General features: G+C 27.1%; 1 protein-coding gene across 2 annotated transcripts in view; it reads left to right on the top strand.

The window, feature by feature from the left end:
- Positions 1–16,488, top strand: part of LOC100197913 (GATOR1 complex protein DEPDC5) — a 112,057-nt gene that overhangs the window by 3,161 nt on the left and 92,408 nt on the right. For both annotated transcript variants that reach the window (XM_065791346.1, XM_065791345.1), the window contains exon 3: positions 1,328–1,544. In XM_065791346.1, coding sequence (XP_065647418.1) covers positions 1,352–1,544 — 193 coding nt within the window. In that variant the 5' untranslated portion in view covers positions 1,328–1,351. The remainder of the gene's footprint in view (positions 1–1,327; positions 1,545–16,488) is intronic.

Here is a 16,488-nt window from a genome sequence, read left to right as displayed (position 1 = left end):
AAGCTTTATTTATGTCATTTATACAAATTAAAAAAAGGAGAGGTCCAAGAATTGAACCTTGTGGGACTCCATATTGTTAAATGGTACTAATTGTTTTTGGTTAGATAGATAACTTTTAAACTATTTTAAAGTTTTATTTTTTATTCCGTAGTATTTGAGTTTATAAATCAAAATATGGTGATCGACAGCATCATAAGCTTTTGATAGGTCAATATAAGTTCCTAGTGTATAGTGTGATTTTTCGAATGATTTTGAGATTTCATATACAAATTGGATAATTGCATGTTCAGTTGAGTTATCTTTCTTGAAACCAAATTGATTGATGCAAAGTAGATGATCATCATGAAAATATTTGTATACTCTGTTAATAACTTTTTCTAGAATTTTTGAAAATGTGGAGAGAACAGAGATGGGGCGATAATTACTGATTTCAGATTTGTTCTCTTCTTTAAAAATAGGAATAATTTTTGCAATTTTTAATTGTTCTGGGAATACTCCTTGATAGATCTAAAGATTTTAAAAAGAACAACTTTAAGTTGTTCAAAGCAATCTATAACCTCATTTCCATTAATTTGATCTGCTCCAATTGCTTTATTTTTTTTAACAGATTTGAAGGCTCTTTCAAACTCATCAAACATTAATTCAGAAGTATTTTGTACTTGCACGTGCAATACCAAGAAATTTTACTATTGGAGTCGGAGTTGCGACTTTTTGTTTTAGGGGCTCCGACTCCGCAAAAATGTCGTGACTCCACAACTCTGACTTCACAGCCCTGATTTATATAAAACATAAATTTTAATTCCTCTATTAGTTAGTTCCTTATAAATTGTTAGAATCTTTTTTATATCAAAAATTCAATGGATCATATTTCCTTTGTTTCACAAATTCATAGTTCAGTCTAGGTATTTTGTACTTGATCCAGTTTGGTTTGTATGGTTTAAGTTACTAAAAATAAAAAATTTCGCAAAGGTTTTAAGAACTTTGGAATATTCTATATTCAACAAAGTTTATACATGACACACACACATATAGTAAATATGTTTATATATATATATATATACATATATATATATATATATATATATATATATATATATATATATATATATATATATATATATATATATATAATATATATATATATATATATATACATACGCATGTCTGGTAAACTTTAATTTTTCTCATATTTTCTCAATTTTAGAAAAAGTTAAAAAAGTAGGCCACAAAAAGTTTAAAAATCAATTTATCAGATATTTTAGTTTGTTTTCTAGTTTAACTGTTGGAGCATGAAATTTTTAGATTAATTTGTAACTTTGTATACTAGATTGTATATCGCTCTCAAAGTGCAATGTTTCATATCATGATACAGATGAGTGCTGAGATGTGGACATTTGACTTCCATGGTGATCTTTATTTTGAAAAAGCAATTATGGGCTTTCTTCAGGATCTTTTTAATAAATGGAAAGATAAAGATATGAATTGCTACCACCAAGTGGTTATTGTTTTATTTTCAAGAACATATTTTGATGCAAAGTCAATTGGTATTAACAAGCTCTTTATCGACTATCGATTTTTCCATTTTTTTTTTATTCCTTTATCTTTATTGACAATTGATTTTTGATTATTTAGTTATTTGATTTAATTTTAACAAACTATTTTTTTGTGAAATGGTTTGATATAGTTATGTTTATATTAACCAGCATGTCAAAGCTTTTAAATATCTAAGTTAAGGTTATCAAAAAGAGGGGTTCATGCATTCAACCATTTGAATCACAGCAAAAAAAAAAGTTTAAATAGATAAAAATGGTTGCTATTATAATTAAAACACAAAAAATCAAAAGAATTAAGTTTCATAGATGAAACTTAATTCTTATAACATTGTTTGTGATGAGTTAAATTTATTTTTTCCGAATTGATTAATGATCAATAAAAAAATCATTTTTCTCTATAATTCAATTAACCAATTAAAAAAATTTTCCCCCCAAGATTGCTAATATTTAGTAAAAAAATACTATTTTTAAGTTGACTAATGAACAATAAAGTAAATTATAAGTTATTATATTGTAAAATAATGATCAAGAAATAAAATTGTTTGAAAAATAAGTACATATAAATAAGAATCAAGAGACTAGTTAAAAAATTATAAAGGTTTTCTTTATAAGACCAACATCGAATGGGCATTGACAATAATCATATATATATATATATATATATATATATATATATATATATATATATATATATATATATATTCCCATGAAGTATCATAAAATTAATCCATAAAAGGAAGTTTTTTTTAAAAAAATATTTATATAAATCTATTGAAGATGTCAACATTTAAAATATATATATATATATATATATATATATATATATATATATATATATATATATATATATATATATATATATATTAGGCCACTGCCTACTAGGTGTTTTTTTTTTAAATCATAAAGAGTCACCCTGGCATTTGTTTATTGCAATGTTAATAACACAAAACAATAACATTTACTTTTTTTAAATTTATTTTCCCTTCGGGAAATTGGATTTAATAATCACACTTTTCAGCCATTTTGATATGTTTTATAGCCTATTTTTTAGCGGTCTAAAAGCCCGGTTTTCTACGTCTGGTGCCCGGGTGCAGTATAATATTAGGGGCCACAGATATAAATTTAATTTTATACAAACAGGCTTCTTAAATTTTTGCGGTTGGTTGAAAAAATAGGTTTCAAAGATAAAAAACAGAAAAACTATTGAAAACTGAGATTAAACCAAATTTTTAATAATTGCAATAACTTTATCCGTATTTTTAGTCATTTTAAATAGTTGTTAAATTAATTTCAAAAAAAAAAAGTTTTAATAGGAAGTTTATTAGCGTTTGGGGGCCCCTAAATCGTGGAGCCTGTATCCATTTCACCAACTGCTCTCCTCCCTAGAAAACCGGCCCTGGAAGTCTATGTAATTAGGAATTTAATATCAATAGTACTATACTTAGATTATTGACTACAGTAAATATTTCATTCAGCAGTTAAAGAAAAAAACAAATAAACAAAAAGTATAACTAACATACTAGACATTCATTTTATAAAATAGTCACACTTTTTTACATTTCTTTTATTCTCTCCTCGACTTTGGGTTTTAGTCAAAATGAATTTGTGTCTCTTTTCGTAACCATAAACCTGTTTAGATGCCTCTGAGGTTAATTTGACTGCTCTCTCCACAGATTGAGAATTGTTAGGCATATCTATTACACAAAGTTTTAGGTTTGATTTAATAGCCTCTCTCAGATTTTCTGATGTTATGCAAAGAGTTGTTAGGGGCTCAACCTGAATATCATCAACAGAAATAAGATAATCCCAAGACTCAGCATCAAAATTTATTTTCATTATGGATTTCGGCTTAAGCTTTAAAAGTAATGTCTTCTTTCAATGCTCTTATTTTAAGGATTTGGTTGAGGGCTTGATTTCTTATATTCAGATTTTCATCCAGCAGCATGCAGTATAGGAAATTTTCTTGCAAACAACAATATGAATTTTCTTGCAAACCACATTACACAATAGACTTGAACAATATATTTAGTTATTACTAATAACTCAGGAGATGGTTTATCAGTCCTAACATAAACCATCATTATTCTTAAGGCTAAAGTTAGCCATCTAGCATGAAAAATTGGTCCAGGTTTTTTGCAAGAAATTTTTTATATATAAAACCTTTTGAGATTACACAGTACTCATAAAGCTTTCGCTGGTCTGCACTAAGATCGCTTATAACCTCACTGCTAACAAACAACTCTATTTCCGAATATATGGGAACAAACTCAACCAATAGCTGTTCATGAAGAGTTTGATGAGATGCAGCATATCGAATAGGCCCCTTATAAGACTTAGGACCATTTGTGTTTCCATCTAACTCACATATAATGTGTCGCAGTGGAAGTTCAACTTGATGAAGCAAACATCCTAAAAGGTGCAAACTTCTTTAAGAATTTTTTCGAGTTTTTTAACCAAACCATTATCTGCACCTGTATTAGAAGTTGTGTTATCTACAATAACAGCGATTAAGCTCTGAACACTATTATATTCTGTTAAAACATTAGCAGTAGCGTTTGCCATGGTAGTGCCAGTTCCATTAGGTATAACTACATGAGTCAAATAATTTTGTGCTGTTGGTCCATATTCTGCTGTAAATGTAAGATGATGTTCTTCTTTGGTTGAAGCAACAATAATAGGATCTTCATTAGTGTTATAACTGACAGAATGTACTAATTTAGACTAATGTAGTCAATTTTTGCATCAATTCCAATAACCTTTAATTCTTTAACATCAGCTAAGTGTTTAGAACTTATGATAGTGCTGATTCTTTTTTTTTTCTCCAAAAATCTTTTTTTCAGTTATTATTTGTGATTTATTAAATTTTTTTACAATACCATAGTCTATTAATACAGCTGTTGCCAATGCAGCTGTTGCAGCATCGCTTATTTCAAACCGTATAGCAGCTTTTGCCAAATTTGTTAAATGAGTATAATTTATTTCAACTGGCACGGTTATAGAAAAGTCTGGATCAGATTCAAATTTATTATTGTTATCAAATAACTCAGTATCCAGATTGGAATCACATTGAATTTCTGCAACAGGCAACTTAATACATCTTTTTATCTGGTCGTTAGTTTCTCTCTCTTGCTTTCTTTTTTCTCTGGCAGCTGTTTTTTTATCTACTGTACCAATTTGAAATCTTCCTGTTATTCCAATTTTAGATTTTTGATCTTTTAAATATTCTCTATCCAATGGTGGTACCTAAAACAGTTTTAAACTTTTTTAACAAGGCGTTTACTCAGTTCAATAATAAACTTGTTAAAGTAGCTTTAGAATAGAATAAATACAATAAAATAGTCTCAAATATATTTTACAATATCCTAAACACTTAAGAAAATTACAGTTCAAACCATCTCATAGGCTTTTTTATTATTAATAATAAAACAAAATAAAGTATTTTGCTGACAAAATGGAAGATAAGTACACTATTTTTTCACTCTGACGTGTATTTGATTGTTACTACCAGACTCATAGTTCTCCGAATTATTACAGATTAAAGAGTTAAATAAAGTCTAATTTTAAAATTAAAATTATTTACCTTTTTGCCGCTTTCACAGAGACAAGCAAAGTGTGTTGTTTTGCAATCCAAAGGATTCTTACACTTAACAGATCTATGCATAAAAAAATTGCATGCACTATAAAAATATTTAAAATCTATTAGAATAATTTTAATATAATTTTTATAAAAAAGCATTACAGAAAAACTGAAAACAAAAACATATCATTAAAATTATAAAACTATATAAAAATATCCAATACAATCTTTTTAATTTAGCATTTAACTTATAAAAAAATATCATATCAAGTTATAAACAATTATTTGTATAAAGTTTAGCACAAGCTAAAAATAAGTATTGCATTTAAAAATGAAATTAACAATTTTCCTAAGCTATTATTGCAAGCTACTACTGGAAGTCCACAACCACAAGAAGACAAATCAAACAAATGCTCAAAGTTGTAATCAAGATATTCCTTGTTTTTGTTTGCATTTTTGCATTTTCCTTCAGCAGATAAAACTCTCTTAAGAAGTCTAGAAATTTTTTTGGCTACTGACTTCTCGTGGATCAAAGGAAGCTTAGGATTTACTCTACTCCACAGACTGATCAACTCATTTGTCACTTTTGAAATTATCTCTGGAGAACTAATACTTGTTACTTCATACATATTCTTACAAATAAAATATGAATATTGAATCACTTGTCTGTAGGTTGGAAGATCGCTTATTGGAAGCTCTGATGGCAAACCAGTATACCTCTTGCTTTTATAACGAGTTCTTAGGTTATTTATTATTTTAGGCATTTCCCTTCAAGTGTGTGTGTATATATATTTTATATATATATATATATATATATATATATATATATATATATATATATATATATATATATATATATATATATATATATATATATATATTATATATATATCAGGTAACCAAAAAAGTTCGTGCGGTTTTTCCGTATATAATAAAAACACACAAAACGACAAAAGTAAGTACATTTATTCATCAAAATAGTCACCATTAGCATCTAAAACATTTTCCTAACGTAAAACAAGCTTATTTATTCCGCTTCTAAAAAATTCTCGGTCCTTTGAGTCTATAAAAGCTTTCAACTCCATTTCAACCGCATCCTGGTCTCGGAACTGCTGTCCTTTTAAATGATTTCCCAGGGAAAGGAAAAAATGGAAATCAGTAGGGGAGAGGTCTGGCGAGTATGGTGGATGAGGCAAACTCTCCCAACCAAGGCTTTAAGGCTTGTCCTGAGTCACGCGAGCGGTGTGCGGTCTCGCGTTGTCGTGGAGAAACAGAACTCCTCTCCTGTGCACCAGTGCAGGCTGCTTTACAAGCAACAGGTCGTGAACTCGTTGCAGCTGTGCTGAGTAGACCAGTCCAGTAATGGTTTGGCCTGTTGGGAGCAGCTCGTAATGCACCACACCAGCTTCCACGCTTTCCCAATCGCATGCAGATGCAGGCGGATGGTTTCAACACTCACAGCAAACCTCACTGCAAGTTCTTGGCAAGTTTGGCTGGAGTCAGACTCGACAGTGTCCTTCAGTTCATCCTCATCAACCAACAATGGGCGTCCAGAACGCGGCAGGTCTTCAATGAACTCATCTCCCGAAGAGAATCGCTGAAACCACTTCTGTGCTGTGCGTTCACTTACTGTACCTTCTCCAAATGCTGTGCAGATGTTTTTGGCCGCTTGTGTTGCATTCCTTCCAAGTTTGAACTCGTAAAGTAAGCAAGATCGAATAATCGTTGGTTGGGTTGCCATCCTTTCTTTACACAAAACCTTTCCTGTAAGCTCGTTACAAGCCTACACTATATATGCAGCAACTGCGCGTGACACACGCGTTCTATTACGCAACAAAGCTACTTGCCTTGTGCGATGTGGGTGTTGTAAAAAATGCTAAAAACAATTCAATTACCAAAAACCGCACGAACTTTTTTGGTTACCTAATAATTGTATATATATAGATATTATATATGTATTATATATATATAAAATGTGTGTGTGTATATATATTATATACACACACACATTATATATATATACATATATATATATATATATATACATATATATATATATATATATATATATATATATATATATATATATATATATATATATATATATATATATATACATACATATTTATTTAATATTACATTAGAAATAGTGTAAAATGAAAACATAAATTCTGTAATCCAGCTTAAAGTGTTTTAATTATGACTTCGGAATTCTAATTATGAGACTATTTGTTTACCAAAATTCCTAGCGCCCCTCATCCCTAAAACAGATGATTCAATATTAATTTGAACTCAAATCCCTAAATAGTCATTAATTTTTTTAAATTTATATTTATTGGAATTTTTTTATTTATAACATAAAAACATTTTCCAGGGTGTCTCTTATTAAATCTTACTCCTGGCAGTGGCCTAATATATATATATATATATATATATATATATATATATATATATATATATATATATATATATATATATATATATATATATATATATATATATATATTTATATATATAGGATTGGCCATTAATAATAATTATCATGTTTTTTTTTATATCATTGGACTTTGGTTGATATTAAATCAATGATTGTTTGACTCTTATTAAATATAAAAAATGTATATTGATGAGCATTTTCTTTCAGATGAATATAGATATTCATAAAAATATTATTTGATGTGCTAATTATATTGCGTTTTTTTTTTTTTTTTGACATATCTCATAATCTAAAATATTTATTATGGCCATAATTAACAATCCACTATTATTTCAAACTTCCTTAAAAATTTCATTTGCCTTTGATTAAAACTTTGCACTTATTTGCAAACTATTTATAATTATTTGAGAATTTTTATTTAAATTGTTATCAAGAATTTAAAAGTTTGTGTAAAATGAAATAGAAAAATAAGTATCTAATTAATTACAATATTTCAGCAATAAAACAATGAAATTGACTGTAAAAATTATTGATAATATAACAAAATGTTAAATTATTATAATGAATTGTTGCTAGTGCTTAAACAATTAGAAGAGTACTACAAAAATCTATTGATAAAACATCAGAAAACAAGAAAAAACTGGTGTCTAGCTCATAAAATTTGGTCTATGAGCATGTGGCACAACGTTCTTTTCAAAGATGAAATAAACCTTGAGGTTGATTTAAGAAAAAGCGAAGTATTTCTGAAAAGATGATTACATGAAAAAATGGACCCAAATTGTTCTATGTATAGAACAAAACATAGTAGTGGTAGTATATGCATCCGGGCCTGCATAAACTATGAAGGTGTTGGTTGTTTAAAAATATTTGATGGAAGGCTTGATTCTCAAAGATATTTAGATATATTGGATAAATATTTAATGCCTTCTATTGACATTTTTCCAAAAGACATGGGAATCTTCAAACAAGATAATGCTTTGCACTGCTAGGATTTGCAAGCAATTGTTTAAAGAAAACAACATTAAAACCATTTCTTAGCCCGTCAATAGTCCTGATCTCAATTACATAGAGAAATTGAGTCTGGGTTAAACCACAATCTTGATAAATTTGAAATAAAAAATCTGGATCAGCTGAAAGAATAAGTAAAAAACTACTGAATAGTGTTCCAAAAGAGATTACTCTTTTGGAACACTATTCAGTGAATTTAGTGAACTCCATGCCAAAACATATCAATGAGTGCTTAAAAGCAAAAGGATTGTAATTAAAATACTAATTTTTTTTTGTATGTTTTAATAGTGTTTTTTTATTAAGGTTTGTTAATTTTGTTTTTGTGGTTTGTTTATTTTAGCCACATTTTTTTTGTGGTACAAATGTTTTTAATTTTTTTAATTTTTATTATTTTATAATAAATTTAAATTGTGATTATTTGATTTATTTCAATAAAAAGAAAAAAAAAAAAGAAAAATTAAGAAAAAATCACTTTTAGTTAATAAAATGTTTAATTTCAAACTTACATTAATACTAAAATAACATGATGGATTGTTATTAATGGCCAATACTGTGTGTGTGTATATATATATATCTGTATATATATATATATATATATATATATATATATATATATATATATATATATATATATATATATATATATATATATATATATATATATATATTATATGTTTTATGGAGGGCTATATATATATAAACCTTTGTGTCAAACTTTTTCTACTGATCTTATACCAATCTCTAATAGTTTAATTTCTGCAAAAAATTGCTTCAGTTTTGCTAACTTGGAGGGCTATATATATATATATATATATATATATATATATATATATATATATATATATATATATATATATATATATATATATATATATATATATATATATATATATATATATATATATATATATATATATATATATATATAGCCCTCCAAGTTAGCAAAACTGAAGCAATTTTTTGCAGAAATTAAACTATTAGAGATTGGTATAAGATCAGTAGAAAAGTTTGACACAAAGGTTTTACAATAAAACATAGAAATAAGATCGGCAATTTTTTGCTGCCTTTAATCAAATTTAGGTTGGCATTGCGAATCCCAACCCTAATTCTGAGGGATATATATATATATTTATATATATATATATATATATATATATATATATATATATATATATATATATATATATATATATATATATATATATATATATATATATATATATATATATATATATATATATATATATATATATATATATATATATATACTATATATATATAGGAGGTATAAGATGAAGAAAAAACATTATAACTTTTGTGTAATCATAATTTATCTAGCAGGTTTGGTCGGGAAGCGGGAGCGATTGCTCTCAAATACTGACCACAGAAATAGTATTTAGTTGCAAAAAACTGGCCAGATTTTTTAGCCGTTTTGAGAACATTTAAGTTTATGTATGTTCGTATAACAAAAAATTTTTGTTTTACATATATACATAAAACTTGAATGTTCTCAAAAACATCTTGGTGCGATAGAATGAAAAGAATATTTGGGAAATCTAAAAACCTGCCAAATCTACGAACAAACTAATTCTATTGGTTCAAAAAATAATCTGACTAAGTGAAATAAAGTTCTAGAGTATTTTAAAATGTTTTAAAAATTGTATTATTCGAGATATGATAAGTTTTGAGGCTTCTAGCATAAATTGTTTTAAGAATATATTATCAAACAAGCCCTGAACAACATAGAAAGTTGAGAAAGTGTTCTTATCAAGTGAACTTCAGTCTTTGTTGGCGTACATTAATTAGGTGATCTAATTAACAGTACGTATTGCACCTTCTACCATCTTGTGCAATCCTGTCCACTTTGTCTATGCTATCTTTCTAACTTGACTACTTCTGTCTTTTACTCTAACATATCTTCATTCTTCCCAAACTCACCTTACTCTCGGTCGGTCTTTAGGAGCTTAACTTGTCTTTGAGGGCCTTGGTAATGTGGCCTCTGCATGGCAATTAGCTGGAAGAGGATAAACCACAATACTAGAATATATTATCAAACGAACTATTATTTTGTCGCTCATTCTCGGAGCCACATCTGCAAAGCCATAAATCTTTTAAACTATTATTATTTGTTTACAAAAATAAATGTTTTAAATTGTCAAAATTTTGAAAGTTTATTATATATTATATATTTTATTAGTATATTCTTATTTTTTAGTATGTTCTTATTTTTTAGTATATTTTATTTATTAGTATATTCTATTTAAAAAGTATGTATTTTTTATGTAAATGTAATCTTGTGTATCTGTTTTTTATTCTAATGTAATCTTTACGATTTATTTTGTAAACAAAAAGACTTTCAACAATAATTGCGTTTTCAATGAAATTATTAATAATCATCAAAGTTAATAAAACTAATTATGAAATAAACACACAAAGTTTCTGGTTACTAAACACAAACATGCATACAAAGTAACTCGCAGATGAACAAACACCGCGTCTGAGGTCACAACAGAACACAAATATATATATATTTTATATTATATTTATGTATATATATATATATATATATATATATATATATATATATATATATATATATATATATATATATTATGTACTCTCGAGTACTTAATAGAAGTGGTTGAGGTGGATGTTTATTAATTAAAAAATTTTCCCATTCACCATAAGCTCATTAAGCCACCCTCCCCCCCTTCTATTTATTAATTTTTACTTATCAAAAAAAAAATTGTTTCTCAATTCTAAAAAAAAAAATATACTAGTAACTGATAAATATTGAAACTTTCAGTGTAAATTCAGACCCCCTACCCCTCCCTCCCCTCCCTCCTCCATTCTTACAAATGCGTTATACTTAAACTTAAAATTAGTTTTTCCTGTTTTAAATACTAATTAGATTAAAAAACCCACTCACTAAACATCATCAGTGGTATTGTGATGCAGTTCTGTTTCCTCTTCATAAAGTATTTTTAACCTTTTTAGTTGATTTTTATCTAGTTAATTTAATTTCTACAGCAACTCAATGATTTAATTATTTCACTTGTTCATCTTACTAAGAAGAATTGTTTCAAATATGTTAAACTTTTCTAACTATGCATAAAATAGTTATTAAAAAAATTAACTTTTTTATTTATAAAATAATTTATCTTCAATAAAACTAAAATTAGTGTTAGTTTTATTAGAATCATGTTGGACTTTTCGGGGCTGGGGCTATTTTTATTTTGGAGACCTTTTTTTATGTGCCACAGCGTAAAAATGACTAAAAGAAAGGACTTCTTGACTATTTTGGGGCCCCTTACATTGCGGGGCCTGGGGCTTTAACCCCCTCTTACCCCAACCCTCCTTAATCCAGCACTGGATATAAAACACGAGTATATAAATAAAATTTTCATTATACTCTTTGATAAATAAAAGAATATTTGTTTCCTTATTAAGCACTTTATATAAAAATGTCACTTAATTTTATAAAAAAATTATAAAAAAGCAATGTTTCAAAAATATTTGCTCTAAACATAATTTATTTTGCTTTAAGTTTTTTCGCGTTCAAATTTATTTTGTTTTCCTAGTTGTTTTTTTTTTTCTAATTGTCTCTCATCGGTCCAATTAATCTTTATTGCGCTTTTTTTTTGTTTTTAAAATGTTCTCAAAATGACAAAAAAATCTGGCCAAATTTTCGCAACTAAATATTATTTCTGTGGTCAATAATTAAGAGCGATCGCTCCCTCTTCCCGATCAAGCCTGATGTAATGGTGGTAATAAACTTCTCCTCAGAATAGCGTATATTATTACCGGCGTTTTAAAGAGGCTCAGCACCAATACCTAGTTTATCCCATCAGATAAGTATCATCACCATTCATGCTTTACCCCGTGATTTATGCCTACTCCATACTGCATTTTTGTGTAATCATAATTTATGTAGTGGTGGTAATAAACTTCTCAGAATCGCGTTTATTATTATCGGAGTTTCAAAGAGATTCAGCACCAATACCTAGTTTATCCCGTCAGATAAACATCATCACAATTTATGCTTTACCCCGCGATGCAGGGTTAAGCATAAATTACTGCAGTAAAAAAAGACTTCATTACAAACACCCATTGATGCTGAGATGCAATACTTTCCTTTTACATTTAATGTTTAGTCAGTTAATTTTGAAACTTAAAAATATTGGTTTAATCATAAATAAATCGTCTGTATGTGGTTTTGCAAACTTTTTTGATACTATATAATCAAAATAGTCCTATAAAATTAAAACAAATCAAAAAAGTAAAATAATTTAATTAAGTCTTTAACTCAAGTTATTCTATGGCATTAAAATTAGACCATAAACTACGACATTACTCTTTAGTCTTTAAAATATTTAGTCTATACTTTTAGTCAATATTTATTATTAAAATCTTTAAAATATATTGTTAACGCAAAACAAAAGGTTTAATTTTGAAATAAAGTTTAAGTATTGTTAAGTTTAACACTTTCAGCAAATCTTTCCTTGAATGGCACTCATGCATCAGTTCTCTATAGGCTATTGTAGCCCTTAATAAGCCATCTCTTCTATCAGCCCCATAAACCAACATTGAAGCCCTGATGACCTTTTTCACAATGCATTCAATAGATTGACTATGAACAGGAATATTTGCTACAATTATTGGATTGTCAATTCATTGTATTATGTCTTGCTTCATTAAATGACAAGTGTGGACTGGTTTACTGATCTCTGCTGTTTCTTATATACTATTATATTAACTAAATCTATCAGATTGCTTTATTATTTATCATCTGTATTTTTTTATTTCAACATTTTCTGTCACCTATTTCTTTATTTTTTCTTATATCAATGATTTTCAACACTGCAATTCTCCTTTCTTGTTTATCTGAACTACACAACATTGTCTGAAGAATACATTCACTGTGTGTATTTCAAACACATGAGTAGACATACGGTAGTACAATATCTTGAACAAATTTCTTCTGGTTTTTAATCTGGTTTTTTCTGTTTAAGGATATGACCACCAAACTACCTATTATTTGTCTAAAATAAATAAATGTATAAATTATTGTGCATTAAAGTATTACTATATGAAGTAAATTATAGTTATTAAAAAAAAAATTATAACTTAGTATTCATTATTTATTTACTAAACTAAGAATATCACTCTAAATTCAAACTAAATAACTGAATAAACTCCCATGATTAAATCTGCTGGTAGTTTCAAATTTTTTAGATATTTATTTTTTAATCCATGCTCAGAGCGCCAGATTTAAAGTAGACTATTTGTGACATTCAACCATCTAGCATAATTGTGTGGGCCAGTTTGAGTTTCCTTTAAAACATTAAGAAAGGATCTGCTACTACTGCATTTACATTTTGTACAAGAACTACTGATCTGTAGATAAGGAATCTATAACTTCCTTCTCAAGATGAATTAGATCTACAGCAATATCATGCAAAAGGATGTATTTCAAAATAGGAAAAAATGTTATTTTGTTAATAAGTATTCCAATGTAACCTGCTAATCTGTTGTCAGATTAGGCTTTTCCATCCAAAGCTATCATTAAATGCTTAAGGTGCAACTCGTTGGTACAAGATAATATTCCTGATACAAGTCACAAATAATTCAACTTAGTTTGAATCCTCGTTTCTTCTCTAAATACTGAACGTCCTTCCGATCTATTGTTTTTCATTTTTAGTGAACTTAACAACATTTAAATAATAAAAGTTTTATATTTTAATGAAATAAAAAGGTATTAAGGTTGATTGAGTATGCCCCAATTACAACTAATTGATTTTCAACCTCTTGTGTTGTCATCCAATCATGTTCAGCAGGTGCTCGACCTCCTCTCTCCATTCAGTTATTTACAATGTGAAATAAATATCTTCCACCAGGCTCAAAACAGAAACAATGATGATCTTCTTTGATCTCACATTAGTGATATTTGCCATCCTCACCATATACAACATATTAAGTCTTTTCTGCCATCTGAGATTTTACATTGTATATCCTTTACTTTAACTTCATTCTTATGCATCTCTTTAAAGGCCCCTGTTACTCTTTGCTTTGATCTTTCAATTTTTTCATGATCCAGAGGAAGACTTGTATCAGGAGTGTTATTTTAAGAAAAAACTGTATCCTTGGCTGCTTTTAATGTTTCTCTTATACCAAATCTTAATGCTGACAAAGTAATATCATTTGCATTTAAGGTACTTAGCTTAAAGATTGTTTATTTTGGTGAATAAATATTGTTTTTGTAATCATTATTTGATTCTAACTCCATATGTTAAGATAATTCATCAGAATACTGTACAGTCTTCATTCTAACTCTTTGCTTTGTTCTGCTTTCTTTGATAATTCTTTTTTTATAATAATGCTTTTATCAACCAAACCTCTTTGCATAGCACTTTTTGAATCAATATTATTCTTCTGTGACTTTAAAAATTGAAGTTCAATAACAGGAATTTTGTTTTCCAGAGAACCAATTAACTCCAATTAAATTCCACTTAACTCTCTCTTTGAAAAAATATGCTACGCAATATCGTTACACTTATATAGAGTACATGCTTGAAAAATGTTGAATCATTACAATTAGTATGAAACTTAATAAAATGTTTTTTTTTTTTTAAAATGAAATATACTTCAATAGCTCAGTAGTTAAGTGTGCTGTCCACTTCCAAACAAATCCGTGGGTTCAAACCCATGATTAAGCAACAAAGTTTTTTTTTAATATTATTGATTTCTAGATATAGAACAAAACAGTTGAAGCAAATAAGACTTATAACAGTTAAATTTTTTTTTAAAGTTATCTTGTTAAAAAATTTTAAAAACTCATCTTATATTATACATATATTATGCATGATTAATGCTCAACTTCTGCTAAAGACATTTAAGCAATCGCAGGCCTTGTTAAAAAGCATTACGCAGCTCGCATTTTATGTGTGTGAAATGGCAATTTGCAAAATGGCAATTTGTGTATTTGCGTACGGTAATTGTGTATTTGCGTATGCGTTCAGTAGTTTTACGTTAAGCGAAAACCTTTTTATTTTGGAATATTTAAATTATCTTCTAATATCATTTATATGACATTTATTCAGAAAATACTAGGTTGTAAAAAAAAGCATTTAACCGCTACTGTGAATTTTTTAAAGAAAGAAATTATTTTATAGATTTTTTTTTTAAAATTAAAAGACTTTAAATTAAATATAATTTTAAAACGTTTATTTTAGTTTTGAAGGAATGTAAAATAATAAAACGTAGAATGTAAACTTTAGTTTCAAAGGAATATAAAATAGCTTTGGGATATTTGTTAAAGAAATTTTTTTCTTATCATCATTGATAATAACTGAAAGCAAATAAAAAACTTTTTTTATTTATAAAAAAGGAGAAGTGTTTTTGTTTAAGAGAATTCTTTTTGTAAATGTATTATATTTTTTTTGTTTCTTATTAATTCAATATTGTGTAAAGTGTAAGTTCTTTTGACGTAATTTATTTATGAACATAATAAATTACATTTACAAATATCTTACTGGTAACTGATAAAATCTATCTATAATTTGTTTATAATCTTTATTTAAAATGTTACATTAAATACATAAAAAACAAAATGAATAAATAAATTGTGACAAACAAACAAAAGATTATGTTAAGTATAAAATTTTTTTAAGAAATAAATTATAAAGAAATATAATCTTTTTCAAATACCGAATTTAGATTTCATCAGTAATGTTTGTTATATTAGTTTGAATGATTTTTAACACGGTTTAAAAATTTAATTTAATTACATGGTATTTTAAAATATGCTGATACAATTTAACTTTTAACAATGTAAATATTAAAGCTCTTTTAAAGTTACATTTATTAGCGTTACACATTTTTTTTATGCAATAAAATCTCATAATAAGGTCTGT

Source organism: Hydra vulgaris, chromosome 02 (assembly GCF_038396675.1).
Source record: "Hydra vulgaris chromosome 02, alternate assembly HydraT2T_AEP".
In the NCBI taxonomy this organism is placed as follows: Eukaryota; Metazoa; Cnidaria; class Hydrozoa; order Anthoathecata; family Hydridae; genus Hydra; species Hydra vulgaris.
The sequence above is the reverse complement of the archived record's forward strand: the minus strand, read 5'-3'. Positions and strand labels throughout refer to the sequence as shown.